The sequence below is a fragment of the Notolabrus celidotus genome, chromosome 20 (genome assembly GCF_009762535.1).
Source record: "Notolabrus celidotus isolate fNotCel1 chromosome 20, fNotCel1.pri, whole genome shotgun sequence".
Classification (NCBI taxonomy): domain Eukaryota; kingdom Metazoa; phylum Chordata; class Actinopteri; order Labriformes; family Labridae; genus Notolabrus; species Notolabrus celidotus.
In genome coordinates, this window is record NC_048291.1 from 3,159,215 (window position 1) to 3,180,360 (window position 21,146).

At 38.6% G+C, this 21,146-nt stretch overlaps 3 protein-coding genes across 5 annotated transcripts in view; 1 reads left to right on the top strand and 2 right to left on the bottom strand.

The window, feature by feature from the left end:
• Positions 1-3,296: 3,296 nt before the first annotated feature.
• LOC117832835 (protein SCO1 homolog, mitochondrial) lies at positions 3,297-12,262 on the bottom strand. The gene is made up of 7 exons (XM_034712133.1): positions 11,957-12,262; positions 8,408-8,524; positions 8,069-8,159; positions 6,179-6,376; positions 5,986-6,078; positions 4,433-4,548; positions 3,297-3,787 (listed from the first exon to the last, which is right to left on the bottom strand). The coding sequence occupies exons 1-7, from the start codon at positions 12,119-12,121 to the stop codon at positions 3,653-3,655; spliced, it is 915 nt and encodes a 304-aa protein (XP_034568024.1). The 5' UTR covers positions 12,122-12,262; the 3' UTR covers positions 3,297-3,652.
• A 1,390-nt stretch (positions 12,263-13,652) lies between these two features.
• tmem220 (transmembrane protein 220) lies at positions 13,653-17,708 on the bottom strand. Its single transcript, XM_034711350.1, has 6 exons — positions 17,533-17,708; positions 17,413-17,442; positions 17,272-17,332; positions 16,874-16,997; positions 14,051-14,110; positions 13,653-13,937 (listed from the first exon to the last, which is right to left on the bottom strand). Exons 1-6 carry the CDS (start codon positions 17,626-17,628, stop codon positions 13,805-13,807), a joined length of 504 nt encoding a protein of 167 aa, XP_034567241.1. The 5' UTR covers positions 17,629-17,708; the 3' UTR covers positions 13,653-13,804.
• Positions 17,709-20,245: 2,537 nt separating this feature from the next.
• map2k4a (mitogen-activated protein kinase kinase 4a) overlaps positions 20,246-21,146 on the top strand; it is a 33,992-nt gene continuing 33,091 nt past the window's right edge. Inside the window, exons 1-2 of one of the 3 annotated variants that reach the window (XM_034711349.1) lie at positions 20,246-20,464; positions 20,599-20,889. In XM_034711349.1, coding sequence (XP_034567240.1) covers positions 20,703-20,889 — 187 coding nt within the window. In that variant the 5' untranslated portion in view covers positions 20,246-20,464; positions 20,599-20,702. Of the gene's footprint in view, positions 20,495-20,598; positions 20,890-21,146 lie in introns of all 3 variants that reach the window. The other 2 variants (XM_034711347.1, XM_034711348.1) reach the window with 2 other exon arrangements.

Genomic DNA, 21,146 nt, shown 5'->3' on the forward strand with positions numbered 1-21,146 from the left:
TAAATTTAAAGTTCTATAAAAATAAAGTAAAAAAAAACTCTTTATGCTTCATATTTGCAAAAAAAGAAAAACCATTAATAGTGGCTTCAGACCTGGAAATTATACTTCAACAAAATCAGTGTGGTTAACTTTTTGCTCTGTTTGACCCCCCCATTGTTATTTATTGACATAGTTGATATAAGAAGTCCTGCCCCTTGTTGATTTTGATTGGTTGGTGATGGAAACATGACTGAGAGCTCTGTGAATGCTGAAAATGCTCAACTTCTTTAGTTTTGCCTAGAAAGGAACAGCCCACACAAAAACTGAGCACCTTTAACAATCCTTCCATTTATGTGATCTTTATCAGCTTATTTCATCAATCAGCTCTGTCAAAATCAAACAGTTAATTGTCTCTACTGTATTCAAACTCTGAGGACTGAGCACTTCACTCTTCCAAAAACCAGTTTGGAGTAGTCCTGAACTGGCACTGCAGTCACCTGTTCAGCACGTGGGTCGAGACTGAAGGATGAAGTGCTCCTCCCCTCTGCTGGCTTGTGAAGGATGTCACAGAATCATACCTGATACACTTCACTCAGTCACACCTTTCAGAGGAACAAATGACCCATTTTAAAATGGAGTTCATTGTCTGAATACAAAACCAGTTTAAAGCAACATCGTCCTTTGAGATGCGACACAGCTCAGAAGTCTGCAGGTCAGTTCCTGGCAGACACTGCCCCCTACTGGAGTGAAACCAGATGTACAAATAGATGGAAGAGATGAAGGAGGGAAAGAGAGAGGGCATGGAGGTACATTTCTGCAGCAGGATCTTGACTTTTCATATTCATTTTTGAATTCCAGGATGTTTTCAAAGTGTCTGTGTTTGATAGTAAAGTGAATATTAAATGTCTTGCTTTGTCATCTTTCCATGCCTGACATTACTGACATGTCCACCAGATGTCCTCAGACTCAGTCCATGAAACCAAAGGCACAGGTAGTTAAAGCTAGGGTTGGTAGTCTCGGAAAACTAGCATGAATTTGAATGTAGCTTTTCCTCATGACTCCGTCTAACCCCTCCCCCCCTCCCCTCGGAGCTCCTCCAAAACCACGCCCCCCCCCCCCTCACATAAACGAGCGCCGCTGATTCTCGACCATATGATGGTGACTGATTCAAAACCGGTCCTCAGCAAAACATTCTCATAGTGAAGTTAAAAACACAAACAAACATGGCTGCTGTTAGCACTCACAACTGTCATGCTAGCATTATCCAGTTGTCCTGGTGACACGATATGAGGAGAAAAGTTATTACACATATATAACACTGTAACAACTCTACTGTTTGTTAAACATGTTCAGTGTAGATGTTCTTAATTCCTACAGTGTTGACGGTCAGTAAAGGCATCAGGAGAGGTGTAGAGTGTGTGAGCGGGAGAGAGGAGAGACAAGAGGAGAAGTTCTTCATTCATTCAAACATTGATTGTTGCTTTGTTGGTTGGCGTGGTAACGGCCGACAGTGACCGGTTATTAAAGATCAACGTGTTCACCAATCGGCTCGTCATCACTACAGCGTCCGGACGGACGCTACAGTACATATATATTTTCTGTAGGACTTACTGAACGTCATTAATTATTCTGCTTGTTGGTGAGAGCTTTTTAGACTCTGATCCGGACTACAGTCCTGAGCAAAGCACCTCATCGGGTCAGAGGGGACAGGCCCGAGGACGAGCGAGAGGGGCAGGAAATAGAGGCAGGGGAAGCAGAGGCAGGAGACGGGGGCTGTTTCCGAAATCGCCTACTATACTAGCAGTACGTACTGATATGTCCAAAATTCAGTATGTAGTAAGTAGTATGTGAACAAGAGCAAAATCTGCAGTAAGCCAAAAACTCCCCGGATGTCTACTGATACGGGAAAGTATCTCAGGCTGTTTCCGAAACGGCCTGCTACATACTACTTACTAATGTAGTAGGCAGTAGGTATTGCCTACTACATACTGCGTTTGAATTTAGTCTGTAGTATGACTGTTCTGTTCGATCTGTCATGCAGCATGCTGAGCCAGACTTCGCTGGATTTCCGGTTTCGGAAAGCGGAAGTAAACAACGGCGAAGCCGAGAAATAAAAAGCTTATTTAGCATCCATTTATGATTTAAAAAGTTAGGAAGTGGTTTATATGTAATTTGATAACTTTCACAGCACCCAAAAACGGATTTCCTCCCGTCAAAAAATGAGGAAAAAGAAAAAGCAGAACGAGCGCTGTGCATTATGGGAAACAGTATGCGAGGAAGACTGGTCTGATGCATACTGAGATATTTTCCCAAATCAGTAGACATCCGGGGAGTTTTGGCTTACTGCAGATTTTGCTCTTGTTCACATACTACTTACTACATACTGAATTTTGGACATATCAGTACGTACTGCTAGTATAGTAGGCGATTTCGGAAACAGCCTCAGTATGCATCGGACCAGTCTGCCTCGCGTACTGTTTCCCATAATGCACAGCGCTCGTTCTGCTTTTTCTTTTTCCTCATTTTTTGACGGGAGGAAATCCGTTTTTGGGTGCTGTGAAAGTTATCAAATTCCATATAAACCACTTCCTAACTTTTTAAATCATAAATGGATGCTAAATAAGCATTTTGTTTATCGGCTTCGCCGTTGTTTACTTCCGCTTTCCGAAACCGGAAATCCAGCGAAGTCTGGCTCAGCATGCTGCATGACAGATCGGACAGAACAGTCATACTACAGACTAAATTCAAACGCAGTATGTAGTAGGCATTACCTACTGCCTACTCTATTAGTAAGTAGTATGTAGCAGGCCGTTTCGGAAACAGCCGGGGACTCGGAGGAGTGCACGCCGGGGAAATGTACGCGCAGGAGGAGGGCAGAACGGCTGGATGGGATTTGATTGGTTTAAAATTTGGGGAGCCAAAAAACAGTGATTGGTTGGTGTTTTCCCAGGTTTACTCCGGCTGTAGATAGCAGTTTTTTCCACTCTTTTTTAGGAACACATCATGTATTGATTACCATCAGGACATAAAGATCATTTTAACAAGTATGACAAAAAGTGTATCTAAATCTGAACACCAACCCCAGCTTTAACAAAGTGAGGCATCACCTACTTTTTGCTTTTATGTGGCTGGTAAACTGGATTTGTATTCGTACACACAGATCCACGTCACTCTCAATGAAACAAGAACTGGGACATAGGAAGTGGGGCGTCCAGTAGAGCAGTACATCTTATAATTCTGTCCTCATTAAAACAGTATTTTTTCCAGATATACATCATTTTGTTATTAAAAGAAACAATAGTCTGCTTTTTCAACACTTTAAAAAGAAAAGTTGGAATTTTATTTTTTATTTTTTAATCACAAAATCACTTAATTTACAACTTTTATCTTCAGGTGTCTCCTTCAATCAGAAATCAAAGATGGTGAACTCAGAGGAGCTGATTGATGTGTGTCATTTGTTTGTCAGTTCTAGGGTGTGAAATGCATTATGGGTAATAATGGAGAATAATCATCTTTCTTCTTCTTTTACAACACTCATGGGAAAAGAACGTCACTGCAGACACCTTGGAAATAAATACAGGTAGTGATTGTAGTAGTGACCCCAATCAAACACCCGAGGGAGGACAGGATGAGTCAGTCGGTCCATGATTAGCTCTTAGCGAGCCGCGAACGCTCACTTGGCCTTCTTGAACTTCCTCATGTAGGATGCTATCGAGTTGATGATCTCCACACTTTTTTTGTTCTGTCCAAAATACTCCAAGAACTCTCCGTCGGGTCCCACCAGGTACATGATGATGGTGTGATCGACCTACAGGCGATGAGAGGAGAACAGAGTGAGGCGTTTTGAATCTGTGAATTATTTTAAGTGTGGCCATCAATGCATAGATTCTAGACTGAATATAAGGAGTAGAGATAGCCTCTGGTGTTAAAAGTAAAAGAAATGCAGAAGTGCCTTAAACATGCATTCTCTGTAGTGGCCAGCAGGGGGCGACTCCACTGGTGTCCATGAAACACGAGGATTTAAGCTACCTGAGATTAACAAATGGATACAGGGGCAACCTCATGAACATTTTATTTCAGTGTTTCAATCCACTGACTGTTTATAGAAGGAGGCATAAGGCCCACTTGATGTCCCCCGTTAGTTTGTGGCTCTGGTTTTTTTATCTTGCAGTTGTTTTCTTGGATATTTGGGCCAAGTGTGGACAAATTTGGAAGTGGGGCTGCAAAAGTGCACTCCAAAGGCCAAATTCCACTGGATCTTCGTCTGGTCCATTTTGGCACCAGAGTTGATAAGTTTCTCTCCTAGTCAATGTGTTAACTTCCACTGGATCCGCTCTGTCTCATACACAAGGATGCCGCATGTTTATTTCTGCTGTAAAGATGGTCTTTTTTGAATTGGTGTGTGTGGTTTCTGTTTTTTCTGCAGTCAGGTTGCCGCTTGGTTTCAACTCACGATGTAGTCGTTGTCTTCATCCTTTGGTCCCTGGCTGTAATAGACTCTGTAGGCTCTGGAGACCTGCTCCACCTGAGGTGTTGTTCCCGTCAGGCCAATTAGCTTTGGTGAAAAATCTGGTTGAGAAAAAACAACAACATAGTTTATCAGAATCAGAAATACTTTATTTATCCTGGGAAATTCAGTCATTACAGAGCTCTTATAAAACAGTATGAAAGAAAGTCAAAATATTAATAGAAGAAGGAATAAAATGAAATAGAAATACGAATAAAATAATATAAAATAAAATAAAATAAATAAAATAAATAAAATAAATAAAATAAATAAAATAAATAAAATAAAGACCAAATAAAATAAATAAAATAAATAAAATAAATAAAATAAATAAAATAAATAAAATAAAGATCAAATGAAATAAAATAAAGATAAAAAATAAATAAAATAAATAAAATAAAAATCAAATGAAATAAAATAAAGATAAAAAATAAATAAAATAAAGATCAAATAAAATAAATAAAATAAAGATCAAATGAAATAAAATAAAGATAAAAAATAAATAAAATAAATAAAATAAAGATCAAATGAAATAAAATAAAGATAAAAAATAAATAAAATAAAGATCAAATAAAATAAATAAAATAAAGATCAAATGAAATAAAATAAAGATAAAAAATAAATAAAATAAATAAAATAAAATAAAAATCAAATAAATAAAATAAAGATCAAATGAAATAAAATAAAGATAAAAAATAAATAAAATAAAGATCAAATAAAATAAATAAAATAAAGATCAAATGAAATAAAATAAAGATCAAAAATAAATAAAATAAATAAAATAAAGATCAAATGAAATAAATAAAATGAAGATCAAATGAAATAAAATAAAGATAAAAAATAAATAAAATAAAGATCAAATGAAATAAATAAAATAAAGATCAAATGAAATAAAATAAAGATCAAATAAAATAAAATAAAGATTAAATAAATATCAAATTAAATAAATAAATAAAATAAATAAAATAAATAAAATAAATAAAATAAATAAAATAAATAAAATAAATAAAATGAAATAAATCAATAAATAAAATAAATAAAATAAAATAATTTGAGCTGAAAAATGTCTTTAAATGTGTTAATAACAGATAGCTGTGATGAAATACATGGTGTTAAGAAACGTATTTCATTGTACTGTAGTTTATAAATCCAACGACGCAGATTACAGAAACTTTTTTATGAACAGTGAGATATTAATATTTTTTTTTTTTAAGTCTTTAACGAAAAAAATGGTTTGTCATTTTTAATTCTCATGTATCCAGATTTTCTGTTTTTTCATATATTTTTTAACAGAAAGGGAAATACTCAGTCGGATATCAAGGTGGGAAAATACAATGCACATCTTCAAATCAATAAGTGCGTTGTTAAATGTATGAGTGCAGAAATTCCTACATTTTTGGAAGTTAGAGGTTGGGATGAAATTGAATCTACATTCTTTTTTTGTAAAGACACAAAAAGAAGTGTGTGCAGACGTGATGCGGTCATGTTGTTATTTTTACCTTTCACGTATGCATTCATAGCCTCAGGTGTGTCTCTGTCAGGATCGATGGTGATGAGGATCGGCGTCAGGTTTGGAAGAGAATTTATTTTATCTGTGAACCAAAAAAAACAAATAATCACATTTTGAAACAAATAAGAACAGAAGACACTTATTTTCTCTTTCAGGTGGAAACAGCTTTTTTGTTGTTGTACCTATTTCATCGACCACCTCGATCATTTTCTCGATCTCGTCAGGGCAGATGTCGGGGCAGTGAGTGAACCCGAAGTAGATCAGGACCCACTGACCGAAAAAGTCCTCGCTCTTCGCCGGTTTGTTGTTGTGATCGACGAGCGAGAACGGACCGCCCAGCGCCGGTTTGCCGATCGATTTCGTTCTTTCTTTTTCAATCACTGTGAAGAGAAGAAGTTCAGGTTGATTCCATTAAAACTAAAATATGCATTCATGTTAAAGGTGACATATCATGCAGAATGGACTTTTTAATGGTTCTCTACCTGAAATATGTGTCCCTGTCTACAAACCCCTCTGAGAATGAAAAGAATCCATTCTGCCCCTGTTCTGATTTCTCCACCTTTCTGTAAATGTGTGCTGAAACCAGCCGTTTCAGTTTTCAGTGTTTTTCATACGTCACAACGCCATCCGGTCTGTAACAGGAAGTCAGAGCTCGGAGCTTGTTCAGCCCATAGACTGTATAAAATACAACTCAACCCCTCCTCCTGTTTTTCATTCCCTGCACACATGTGTGCTAACAAGGAGCTTAGGAGGGAGGCATGCTAGTTGTAGGCTGTCTTAATAAACACAAAGGTCGGTTTTACTCCCCACGTCTGCAGATTTGAAGATCTAGTGGATGATTTTTATTTGTCATGGAAAAGTGCTAGCGCTAGTTAGCATAGCCACATAGCTACATGTTGGTAGCTGTGTACCAAGACACACGTCTGCATCAAGCGGCAACCTCCGGTCTCAAACGATGAAGCCAATGCGGAAGTGATATAAACTGCAATACATCGAGAATCCTCTAGAGGCTGGCTGCAGAAACACCGGAAACCACATAGATATGAATGGGAAAAAGCCGATCTTTGCAGCATTAATAAACATGTTTACAGCCTGGTTCAAAAAACGGCTTGGCCCTACAAAGCTAATCTCTCTAATGGCACACACTGTACGGGGGGTGAATTTTTTTCTAACGTGACGGTTAAGAAGATATTAAGATTACGAGTTTTGCCCAAATAAGGACATGACTGACGTGACTCCCGGTCAGGAACACACAGCCATTGGCTAAGAGGCTCACACTACGTCACACTCTGCCTAGTTGAGTTTCGCATTACCAATATGGCTCCCGCTGTCGATTTGCTTCAAAACAGCTCTCAGGAACAGATGGGTGACGTCACGGATACTACGTCCATATTTATACAGTCTATGGTCTGCATACTAACAAATAAAACAACAAGAAACACAGAATCTGTGACCAATCCTTCAGAAAGGTCCCGCTGCCTTTCTGGCAGAGGTCGGTTTTACTCCCCACGTCTGCAGATTTGAAGATCTAGTGGATGATTTTTAGCTTTCATGTAAAAGTGCTAGCGCTAGTTAGCATAGCCACATAGCTACATGTTGGTAGCTGTGTACCAAGACACACGTCTACATGCTGACAAATAAAACAACAAGAAACACTAAATCTGTGACCAATGGTTCAGAAAGGTCCTGCTGCAGGCGCCTCTCCGTCAGGATCAGATTCTGGATCAGATTCAGAGGGTTGAAGTAACGCGGGTCTGTGAGCAGCCGTGTATATTCAGCCAACATGTAAACATTAGATCAACAAGCTGGAGAGTCGAGGCCACATCCACTTCCTGAGGGGGCGTGGTCAGAGAGCTCATTCTCATTTAAAGGCACAGACACAGAAAACAGCCTGTTCTGAGCAGGGCTGAAGAAGAGGGGTTTACAGGCAGACCAAAATCTGATTTCAAAGTGTTTTTTTGGGCATAAACTTTAAAGACATGTTTTGGGGACCTCTTAGACCAATATATGTTGATGAAAACAAGCGTGATATGTCACCTTTAAAATAGATGATAATAAAGTATGATGCTTACGTTCTTCCTTTTCTTTCTTGAAATACTTCATCCCTCCGAGCAGAGAGCCTCCGATCACAAATGTGATGGCTAAAGATTTCCACGTTACAGGCTTTAAAGAGGGAAAAACATCACGGTAAGATCTTTACATTTCAACTCTAACAACCAGATGATGAGATGAGGCTCGTTTAAAAAGAGATTCTTATTAGCAATTTAGATATTACAGATCATTATACCTTTGGAATTTCAAAATAAAACCCTGCTATACAGTCTTTGTATGAGCCAGTATGACAGCAGTCTTGGTTTAAACAGACTTTGATGTAAATAATTTAATATTCCATTAAACTTCTTGACACCTACCCCAGTCTTCTTCTTATCCTGCGATGAAGGCGGAGGTGGTATCGAGGAGACTGATCTTGTGGAGTGGCGATACAGATGTTGACTCAGTCTGCAGGTGTGCCAGAAACTCACACTCCCCTGTGATGTGTAAAACCCAGGGACAAGAAATGTGGTTAGATTATGAACCTCTTATCACGATCATGAGAAGTTTCAACACCTTTAGACGCCCAGGCATGACGCCAAACTTCATTCAAATATTTACCAGTATGAGATTGTGTTGTGTGACGATGGGAGGGGCGAGGTGTGAGGGTATGGTGTCTTCGGTATGAAGGGTTTTAGAGACACTGAAAGTCCTATAGGAGTTCTGCCAAACTCCATTCAATTATTTGAAGATTTAAGGTTTGGTGCAAAACACATGACATTTACATACTCATAGAGTAGGTGTCCATGCACATCATATTTAGTACTTTTGAATTCTGTTGATGTAAAAACTGTATTTATATTAATTGTTAATTTTGTATATTCTTATGTTATTTTGTTTTTAGTATCACCTATTGTCTTTATACGTGTCAATTTAGTATTTTTTTAATTCATTTTTGATATTAGAACACTATTTGGGTGCTCTCTGAGTTTTCTGCCTCTTCCTGCACAGTATATTATTTATCTTTGCTATTTTTTTTTGTATGTATTTTCTTTTAATTGTGCAAATAAACAAACATAAACATATCATGTCATATTTTAATAGTTTTCTTTCGTACTCTGTTGTCACAAAAAGCTTCATTAAATTAACTGAATAAGCAGACGCTAATGTAACAGTGTGGTTTGTGGTCTGACATCCAGGATTTATTACCAAACTCCATTCAGATATGACCAAATTGAAGGGATTGTTGTATAATGGAAGTATAGGCAGTGTAATTTGACATGTCCCTTAAAGGGGACATATCACGCTTTTTTCATCAATATATATTGGTCTAAGAGGTCCCCAAAACATGTCTTTAAAGTTTATGCTCAAAAAAACACTTTGAAATCAGATTTTGGCATGCCTGAAAAACCCTCTTCTTCATTCCTCCTCAGAACAGTCTGTTTTCTCTCTGACCACGCCCCCTCAGGAAGTGGATGTGCCTCGGCTCTCCAGCACGTTGATCTAATGTTTACATGTTGGCTGAATATACACGGCTGCTCAGAGATCGCGTTACTTCAACCCTCTGAATCTGATCCTGACGGAGAGGCGCCTGCAGCAGGACCTTTCTGAACGATTGGTCACCGATTTAGTGTTTCTTGTTGCTTTATTTATCAATATGTAGACGTGTGTCTTGGTACACAGCTACGAACATGTAGCTATGTGGCTATGCTAACTAGCGCTAGCACTTATCCATGATAAATAAAAATCATCCACTAGATCTTCAAATCTGCAGACGTGGGGAGTAAAACCGACCTCTGCCAGAAAGGCAGCAGGACCTTTTCTGAAGGATTTGTCACAGATTTAGTGTTTCTTGTTGTTTTATTGGTCAGTATGTCGACGTGTCTTGGTACACAGCTACAGCTACAGCTATGAACATGTAGCTATGTGGCTATGCTAATTAGCGCTAGCACTTATCCATGACAAATAAAAATCATCCACTAGATCTTCAAATCTGCAGACGTGGGGAGTAAAACCGACCTTTGTGTTTATTAAGACAGCCTACAACTAGCATGCCTCCCTCCTAAGCTCCTTGTTAGCACACATGTGTGCAGGGAATGAAAAACGGAGGAGGGGTTGAGTTGTATTTTATACAGTCTATGGGCTGAACAAGCTCCGAGCTCTGACTTCCTGTTACAGACCGGATATTGTTGTGACGTAACAAAAACACGGAAGTCTGAAACGGCTGGTTTCAGCACACATTTACAGAAAGGTGGAGAAATCAGAACAGGGGCAGAATGGATTCTTTTCATTGTTGGGGGGTCTGTAGACAGGGACACATATTTCAGGGAGAGAACCATTAAAAAGTCCATTTTGCATGATATGTCACCTTTAATACATCAAATTTGAAGAATCTTTCTTGTTTTTATTTGCACTATTTTAAGAGAGCAGGGCGATGGAGCCCAGTTTATAATTTCATGACTGTATTATTTTCCAAGTTATGTCCGTTTCCTCATTCATTGAACTTGGAATAAAAGAGGACTATATTTGTTCACTACTCTGGACTGAAGATATGCAGCTTCCTTGTTTTGATATTGTCTGGATTTTTTTCATTCTCGGGGGGTTTGTAGACAGGGACACAGATTTCAGGTAAAGAACCATTAAAATTTTGCATGATATGTCACCTTTAAGTTTTGAAGTGTTTCTCTAAATACTACAAGGAATAATTAGGAATGAAACCAAAGAACATAGAGGCCAAACTCCATCCCAGGATTTGCTAATTCAAGGTGTGGTTGCATGATGGAGGGATAGCCATGGTAATAAGAGATGTCCCCTAAATTATTAAGAGTCCTAGTCAATTCCAGGCAGGTCTTTGTGATGACATTGAAAGACAGCATGCACTGTGCAAAACTCCATTTAAATATTTGCCAATTTGAGGAGTTGCTGCAGCTGTAAACGCTCTGTGTTATACCTGAAGGTGTTTTTTCATTTATAAAGAGCTTTGGATGTCAGAGTCAATACGGTCATGTTTATAAGAACCTGTATGCAATGTTTTATGTAATACATCAATAGCTTTCTGACGTGACAGAGAAATGATACAGCTTTGAATGAACTCAATTCTAAAATGACATGACTATATAGCTTTTTTTAGGAAGATAGCTTTGCTATCATCCTATCATCAGACTTACCTTTTTAATCTAGCTTTTAATTTGGAGTAATTTATTTTTAGCCCTGGACTGCATTAGTATTATTCTAATTATTTGAATCATTGCTTTAACACGTATTTATCTTATTTATAAAAAATATTGATTTATTTATAAAAATCTAATTATTCATTCATCTATTAAATTCGTGTATTCATCTGATCTTGTTTACTTTTCTTTCCACTTTTATTTATTTTATTAATTTTACTTAATTGATTTTCTTTTATTTTTAAGTAATTTTATTTATAATCATGCCTTTTATAATTTGACCATTGCTGTTGTTTTCTGTCTCTCTGTTATTCTGTGAAGCAGTTTGGGCTGCATGTTTATATGTATGAAAGGTGCTAAATAAATAAAAAAAGTTGAGTTGAGATAATAAGCTAAGAATAAACCCCCAGAAAAAAAAGCAAACGTATTTAATAATGTCCTTTTAGGGCTTCCATAGTGTAAAATAATCATATTATCCCACTATCACAACAAAAATAAGTTGAGATCTTGAGATAATGACAAAATTAACTTGTTACCTTGAGAAAACAGAAAATCAAATGTATTGAATAATGTCCTTTTAGGGCTTCCGTACATTTACACACTATAGTTATATGACAGTTGTTTTAATGAACCTCACAGGCAGCTATAACCAAAGTGTATTAGTCCCTCATCCTCTAAATATAAAAACCTTTATTCATCATGTTTTTAAATGAAGTTTGGTCCATAACGCTGATGTGAAAATGTGAAGCTGTGACCTACCGTGCAGCAGTGAAGTCTCTGCGGGGACAGTCTGTGCGTCAGGCCGGTTTCCCTCCATGTACCACTGTGTGAGAGTCTGACCGCCTGAGAACATCTCTGTAATATCTGAACCTTACTGTGGAAAGACCTGCAGACCAGGCTGTGATACAGAACACTGAGAGCCATGTTTGGACCTTGACAGCCCCGCTGCTCCAACGAGGAAGCGGGTCCAACTTTATAAAACGTGATGGAAGTACGGCATCGAAAGTGCTGGTCTGGAGTCAGTTCTTCAGACTCAGACTCACTCTGAATACATCAAACAACACCGAGAACACTGATCTCAGGTCAGTGTTATCAGCCGTTATCAAACACCGGAAATGACGTAGTTACATCTTCTTCTTTTGTCCCTTCCGGCTCTCTGCTGCCACCTAGCGGTCGCAAATATATAGAACTATCCAAACACTAACGTGAACTTGAATTATTTTATTTTTATGCTAAATGTTTTGTGGATATTGTGCTTACTTTTTTTCAGTTTCACAGAAGATTAAAAATATTTAATTACATTTTACTTCCTAATACTTAATAATTTGTACATAGGTCATTCTAACTATTCTGCACTTCTGTATATACTTTATTTTAATTTAATTTTTATTAAATTTTATTTTACTTTATTCCTATTTATATTTTATTTTATACCTTCTTCTTTTAATATTTTGACCAAGCGGCATACTCTGGTCTAATAATATGAGGCCAATGCAGAGGTGTTAAAAACTGCAGTTCATCGATGATCCACTTGAGGCTGGCTCTGGAAGTACCGGAAACCACATACACACCAATTCAAAACAGCCGATCTTTACAGCAGAAATAAACATGTTTACAGCCTGGTACAAAAAAAATGAGTATAGTCTGGATAGCTCATTTCTTGATTGACAGGCGGGAACACTGTAGCTGTTGGCTAGGCCTGCCTCTTTACTTCACACTCACTATACAGCAGCAATATGGCTCCCACCGATGATTGGCTTCAAAACAGCTCTTCAGCAACAGATGGGTGATGTCACGGATCCTGCATCCATATTTTATACAGTCTATGGTGTAATCACCTTATTTAAAAAGGGTTTTGTATTTGTTAACTCAGAATGAGCCCTTTTATATTCACATATGGAGGGGGACCCCTTCCATGGAGGCCGCCATCATTTCAACAGTAACACAGAATGAAAAAACTATACACCGTGCACATTTCTTTTTATAGATTACTTAATAAAGGAAGGATCATACTTATCATGCATCACAAGAGCATTATAAGTATCCATTCATTATCTTGACCGCTTATCCCGTTAGGGGTCACGGGGGCCTGGAGCCTATCCCAGCTGGCTTCGGGCGGAAGGCAGGGTACACCCTGGACAGGTCGCCAACCTATCACAGGGCTAACACAGACAGACAGACAACCATTCATGCACACACTCACACCCACGGGCAATTTTAGAGGGATCAATCAACCTGAGCATGTTTTTGGAATGTGGGAGGAAGCCGGAGTACCCGGAGAGAACCCACGCATGCACGGGGAGAACATGCAAACTCCACACAGAAAGGCACCTGCCCGGCCAGGGATTTGAACCAGGAACCTTCTAGCTGTGAGGCAACAGCGCTACCCACTGCACCACCGTGCAGCTCCATTATAAGTATTATAAACTTAAAAATAACGTTAAACTCTTAAAGCTTTTCTTTCAAATTAAAACATTTATTAGCACCATTTATCAAAATGTTATATATATAATACTTCAGAGGTAATTTAAGCAGCATTCTTGGTCCATGATTCCCATTCAGAAAGACAAAATAATATACCAATATATAAATGTGATTGGTTGATGTCTATATAGCAGTTTTACAATGTGAAGGCCAGTTCATGCTGAGCTCTTTGTTGATGTAGTAATAAAGCCAGGCCACAAAGGGGAACACTGTGATGGCTGCAGCTGTGGAGACTCTGAGCATGCCCACTGGAGCCCTGTCAGAAGAGTGCAATAAAAATGTAGGTAAATATATAATAATCATTGCGAATGAGAACAGTTTCTTCTGTGACATGTTTTAAAATGAAAGCTGTGAGAATCTTAATTTTACCTTCCAGAGTGACGACACAGGAGAAGCCAAACAAGCGTCAACATGAGACCAGAGAATTCCCTGCAGGAGAAGAAATGGATATAAAGTGAACATTATTACTTTAACTACTCATTTAAATACTACACTGTCATAAAACGTCTCACTTTATCATGTTTTAACTGTTATATCTATTAAAATGAGAATTAAAATCCTAAAAATTAAAGGAAATTCTGATCAAGAAAAGGAAAAGAAGGGATACAAATAATTAATGATGAAAGAATAAAAATATCCAAACATATTTATTAATAATAATAATAATAATAATAATAATAATAATAATAATAATAATACATTTTAGTTATAAAAGCGCTTTAAAAGATTCTCCAAGCGCTTTACAGGAAAATAAAATTATACAATAGAAAAGCAAAGATGTATCTATGTATGTATTTGTATGTATATGTATGTATGTATGTATGTATGTATATGGGTGTATCTGGATATATATGGATGTATATATTTTTTTTTTTTGTTTTTTTTTCTATACTTATTGCTCTTTTATCTTTTTTAATTATTATTATTATTTTTTGATATTCACCTACTCATCGTATTGTAATTTCACTATTCTTTATTTTCCTGTTTGAGTACTTGTCAATCTTTTATTTTAAGTTACTATCACATATTGGCTTTTTTAATTTTTTTTTATTCATTTACTTAATATGTTTCTTATACAAAAACGTCACTTTCTTGAATTGTTTGCACTGATCTTTTTTTTGTAATGTGTCAAAATCTAAATAAAAAGATCTTTGAAAAAAAAAAAAAAAAAAGAAAAGCAAAGGAAAACAGAGCAAAAAAAAAAAGCAAAGAAGAGCATGGCAGCAAAATAAAACAAAACAAGAAAAAAATCAATCAATTCTAGTTTGAAAGCCTTTGTAAAAAGGTCTGTTTTGAGTCCGGATTTGAATTTGGTGAGTGAGGGAGAGAATCTGAGGTGTTGGGGGAGAGAGTTCCAGAGGGTGGGGGCAGCGACAGAGAAGGCCCTGTCCCCCCAGGTTCGGTGCTTGGGTTTGGTGAGAGGGGTGAGGAGGTTGGCGTTGGTGGAGCGGAGGTTGCGGGAGGGATTATATGGCTGCAGAAGGTCGGTTTACACATTGTTTAGCATCTTGAGACAAATTCCTCATTAATCCTTACATAAATTCCCAAGAGTACCCTACTGCAGGCAAGATGGCGCCGCCACAACGTCCACACCGGAAGTCCACACCGGAAGTCCACACCGGAAGTCCACACCGGAAGTCCACACCGGAAGTCCACACCGGAAGTCCACACCGGAAGTCCACACCGGAAGTCCACACCGGAAGTCCACACCGGAAGTCCACACCGGAAGTCCACACCGGAAGTTACAAAGCTAAAAACGTTGCAATAACATCCACACCGGAAGTCCATACCGGAAGTTACAAAATAAAAGCCTTCAAAAAAATAAAAGCCTTGAAAAACAGGAACGTGAACGCAAAATAAAAGCCTTCAAAAACACGTAGGTTTACGCGTAATTCTATGAACTTTTTTGCACTTACATTTTAATCGTATCAGTATTATTGACTAGTTGATTGACTCCAAAAGTGTATAGGCTGTTGAGAATTCAAGTTACTTAGAAGCCTGCACGAATCACTAAGTTATAGTGTTAACGTCTCAGCCATGCACAGCCTTTTGTTCCGAGTGTGTGTTGAAATACTTAAAGCTGATTATGATGCTGCCGTGATGACATCTGCATATGCCTCTCTTGTTTTGTCTGGGTCATATGTTATTTTATGTTGTGTTACACTTGTGTACTCCAACCCCTGGTCTCCTTCAATAATCGACGGATGCATCTGGAAGAAAGGAATAAATATACATTTCAATACGCAAGCACACGCACACACAATGGAAGGAGCAGTGTGCATGTGTGTTCACTTTAATTATTGGAGTGTCGTGTCTCGAGAAGGCTGTTTTATCGCTAGCTTTCTGCTAATTGATTTAGCAGCGACAGACTAATGCAATCAATACGCTACACGAAGAAGAAACTTCCAGTTCGAAGCATCCGGCATTGGGTAGAGAGGGGGTTAAAGAATCACTTCCGGTATGGACTTCCGGTATGGACTTCCGGTGTGGATGTTGTGGCGGCACCATCTTGCCTGCAGTAGGGTGCCTCTCTAAATTCTTCATAATAATAATAATAATAATAATAATAAATTCTAGGATTTGTATAGCGCTTTTCTGGGTACTCAACGTCGTTTTACATACGGTGCAAAAAATAAAGCAAATAAATAAAACAGAACAAAGACAGAAAATTACACTTTCACAGCAGCTACATAAACAGTCAAGACACAATCAGTAACACTACATGTAAATGTTAAAAATCTCATATTATCCAAAAGTTTTTAACTAACACCAAAAGTATTTAATATATAGTATTTAATATAATGTATTTATTTGAATTACTTATATCCTTAATGTTAATTTTAACTTATTTCAATTACACATTATTTTAATGTTGTTGGTGTGCATTAGTCTCTATTTTAAAATCCATTTTTTTTCTGTAAAATGTTTTGCCATTATTTTATTTCAGATTCTTTTCCTTGTTTTTAATCGATTTCTGGCACTTTGAATTGCATTTCATTTGTATGAAAGGTGCAATATCAATAAAGCTTGATAGCTTGATTGATTGATTGATTGATTGATTGATTGATTGATTGATTGATTGGTTGGTTGATTGATTGATTGGTTGTAAAAATGCATGTCAAAGTCATTCAGTTATTCATTACACAGTTGCAGACCCCACACCTGTTCAAGGGAACTGGTCTAACACTTTACCTGCCCTCCTCCTGCTGGAAGATCTCAGTTAACCTCTCCTTGTGAACTCTCCACCCCAACATGAACACAACAGCGCTGGAGATCATCACATGCAGATCTGCGACACGCCTCCAGGCCAAAGTCTCTGGAGAAAAACACACAAACACACAAAACATGCAATAAGATCAAATGTGCTCCAAATATCTGCTCCAGTTTTCTGTCACTGGTATGAGCTGTAATGACACGATGAGCCACTAGGGGGAGCTGCAAATTAAAGCATGGATACAGGAACATGCAAACTGTCCCAGGAAACTCAATGATCCTGCTTTAAAACTTGTGTCTGTAAGGTTTTCATGCTTTAATATTAAACACGTGATCATTCAAAGATGAACACTACAAACACAATCTCATCTGTCTACCTGTCACGTGTGGTTTCAAGCTCAGAAGTGCACACAGAAGTGCAGGAACTCCATAACCGACCTGCAACAGAGGGCAGGAACCTGGTGTAAATATGACATCAGAAATATAAAATATAATGAGTATGATAGTAATAAACTTACCATCCACAGCCCTGCGTCTGGATCATTAATCTGCGGTGCAAAACAATACATTGTGTCAGGTTATGTGACGGATTAAGACAGATACATGAGTGAATTCTGTGGAATATCCCTTTACATCACCTGCACATATGTAGCAAGAGTGAAGAATAAAGACATGGACACGTTGCAGAATCTCCAAATCCCAGTAAGCCATGACTTCTCATAAACTTCACCCATTTCTCTCTTCAAGCCTCTTTTTTTTTTTTTGTACCCGCCCGGGCCTGCGGGGAGTACAGGTGCATGGAAACAAGCGCACTCCCTCATCCCCCTCGTCCTAATAAACATTCTGGGTTCGTTTGATTGTTAATCCGCAGTCTACATTTTGCACTAATCTGTCAGGAAGCAAATCACAGTTCACAAATGTGATGATTTGATGCATTCATTTTTAAAGTGGATTAATGCACATTGAGCTTCATTAAAGGCATAGGATCACTGATTTTGGTGATTTCGGGTTGCATAACGATGAGGAAAAAAAACAGGGACACTCATCTGATGACTGAAATGTTTATATATTAGTTCTATGCCAGGTTTATAATCTGATGTGGAAAAAAATCCCAAAACAATTGAATTATATGGGACTACACTGGATTAAATTGATGAGGTTTTCTACACTGGCTGCTGCGTTTGACAAAACGAGCATACCTTCCCAGGACTGCAGTGACGTCAATGCGACTGCAATGAAAGGATAACTTCCGGTAATATCTTACAAAATAAAATCCTTATTGGAAGTAAGTTTTTATGATATGGTTCATTTGTGTTTTGCAATCCAGCTATAAAATAATTAGAATTCTCCTCTTAAATTTGCAAAAGTTGAACCCTGGGAAATATCTGTGTTCCAAAAATGTGTCAGGTAAGAAGGCACACAAAAAATGTGCATCCCAAATGCCATCATCATCATCTCCATCATCTCTTCTTCATACTGACTCTCTGACTGCTGAGTAAGGGGTATTGTATGGTTAGCAGGTTGTTATGGGGAAAAGGGTGAGACAAGACACTGACTAGACGTAGTCTCCGTGACGTCACCCATCTGTTTCTGAAGCGCTGTTTTGAGGCCAATCGGCGGCGGCAGCCATATTGCCTCTGTCGAGCGATTGTGACGTAAAGAGGCGGGCTTTGAGCCTCCTAGCCAACAGCTACAGTGTTCCCGCCTGTCAATCAAGTCAGCTGTGCCTCTCATTGGAAGACTCGCAATCTAAATAACTTCGAAATTGCCGCGTTGGAAAAAATTCCAAACCAGAAATGAGCAATCCAGACTACACTCATTATTTTTATCCAGGCTGTAAACATGTTTATTTCTGCTGTAAAGATCGGCTTTTTTGAATTGGTGTGTATGTGGTTTCTAGTACTTCTGGTGCCAGCCTCAAGTAGGTCCTCGATGAGATGCAGTTTTTAGCACTTCCACATTGGACTCATGTTTTTAGACCGCAGGTTGCCGCTTGCTCGGTGCCATAGATTGTATAAACAATGGACGCAGTATCCGTGACGTCACCCATCTGTTCCTGAGCGCTGTTTTGAAGCCAATGGACGGCGGCAGCCATATTGGAAATGAGGAACTCAACAAGGCAGAGTGTGACGTAAAGAGGCGGGGTTTGAACCGCTTAGCCAACATGTGTTCCCGTCATAGACTGTAAATAAAAATGGACAGCGTTGCTCCGCCTCTTCCCGTTGTACAGTTCTGAAGCCAAAAAATCTCGCTCCTGAGCGCTGCCATTTTGCAGCCAGAGCCTGCGTTACGCGTAGCGTCACAAGACGCTGTGTGTCCTTTGAAGCTTCACTTTACGGCGGCTGTGAATCAAAGGAAACAAGGAAGTTAAACCCCGTTCTTTAACCTCTAATAACTAACGAAGAAGAAACTTTTCAGGAAAAAGAGGCCTTGAACACAAAACAGTAAAATACAAACTACATATCACCACAGCATACGGATGGGAGGAACATTCGTACCACGTGTATTTATTTTTTAAAGTATGACTGTGACAGATTTTTTGACCTATACTGCAGCCAGCCAACAGGGGGCAGACACACTGCTGAAAGCTTCACCACCAGCCGAGCGAGGTGCACCCTTGGTTCCCGACCGATAGCAAAGTCAGTCATGTCCTTATTTGGGCAAAAACTCGTAATCTTAATGAACCGTCGCGTTAGAAAAAAAAATGCACTTTCAGTACAGTGTGTGCCGATAGACAAATTATCTACGTAGAGCCAAGCCGTTTTTTTGTACCAGGCTGTAAACATGTTTATTAATGCTGCAAAGATCGTCTTTTTTTGAATGGGTGTGTATGTGGTTTCAGTTTATAACACTTCCACATGGGCTTCATAGTTTCAGACAGGAGGTTACCACTTGTATTTGACCTCATGAAGTCTTCCTGAAAAAGTATTTTATTGTTTTATTGCATTATATATTTTTTGTATATTTTTTTTATATACATTTAACATTACACACATGTACACAAAAAAAACAACAAAATAAAAAAAAATAAAACACGGGACAATTAAATAAATCAACATCAATAATTGCATAATAGATATATATTGACATAGAGTGGTCTAGACCTCCTCTTGAGATAACGTTTGTTGTGATTTGGCGCTTTATAAATAAATATTGATTGATAATTCTTCTTCTTTGAATAAAGGTTAACTGATAAAAAAAATAAAAAAATAGAAATTTCATAAAATCTTTGTTCACAACTCAAAATGTTGCACCACTCTAAGGAGTACATCCTAATTATGCTCATTTTAATTCATCATCAAATGTGTGCCCAATAAATAACATTAGTTTTATTTTGTAGTACGTATGACGCAATATCCGGTGACTCCCTATCACCCCCGTCAGCTTGGTGCTGTCTCCGGGCCTCTGTGTGTGTGTGTGTGTGTTTCTGTGTGTGTGTGTGTGTTTCTGTGTGTGTATGTGGGTGTTTGTGGGTGTTGACAGTCAGTGTCACTCGGTCAGCTGATTGCGGGACGTGAAGCTTCTTGGCTCGTACAGCTAGCTAGCTTAGTTAGCTTAGCCTAGCTGGAGGTTTGTTTTTGTGAACCCGTTCCTACACAGGTAGCTTTAAACGGAGCCTCAGCCTCTTTAACAACACACTCAGAATCTAACACATCACGCGCTCTCTCTCTCTCTCTCTCTCTGTGTGTGTGTGTGTGTGTTAGTGTCCCCTCGCCTGTTTTTACCAGGGGAGGCAGAGATCAGTCAGGCAGGGAGGGAAGGGTGAAGCTGATCTCCGAGTATCTGCATTGCAGCCCCGGCGCTGCTGATGGAATTCAAACACACAACAATGGCGACTCCCAGTCCGAACAACTCAACAACACCGAGCAGCCACAACAACAGCAGCAGCAGCAGCAGCAGCAGCAGCAGCAGCATCAGCTCTTCAGGACCCGCAGCGAACCTTCTCATGCACCAGTCCCAGTCCCAGCACATCACCACGATGAGCAGCCTGCAGGGTGAGTGCAGATAACGGGGCGGGGGGGTGGTGGTGGTGGTGGTATGAGCTGCTGGAGCTGCTGGAGCTCACTCAGGCTGCTGCATGAAGGTTAATGTTAGCAGAGCTAGCTTTCAGGAGGAGGAGGCTCCAGCTCAGGAGAAAGAGCCCCACAGGAACAAACTGGTTCTTAATTATTCATCAAATGGGACATGAATTATTTCTTATTGTTATAACGACATGTAATAACAAGCTTTAGAGAATAAACCAAGATATATT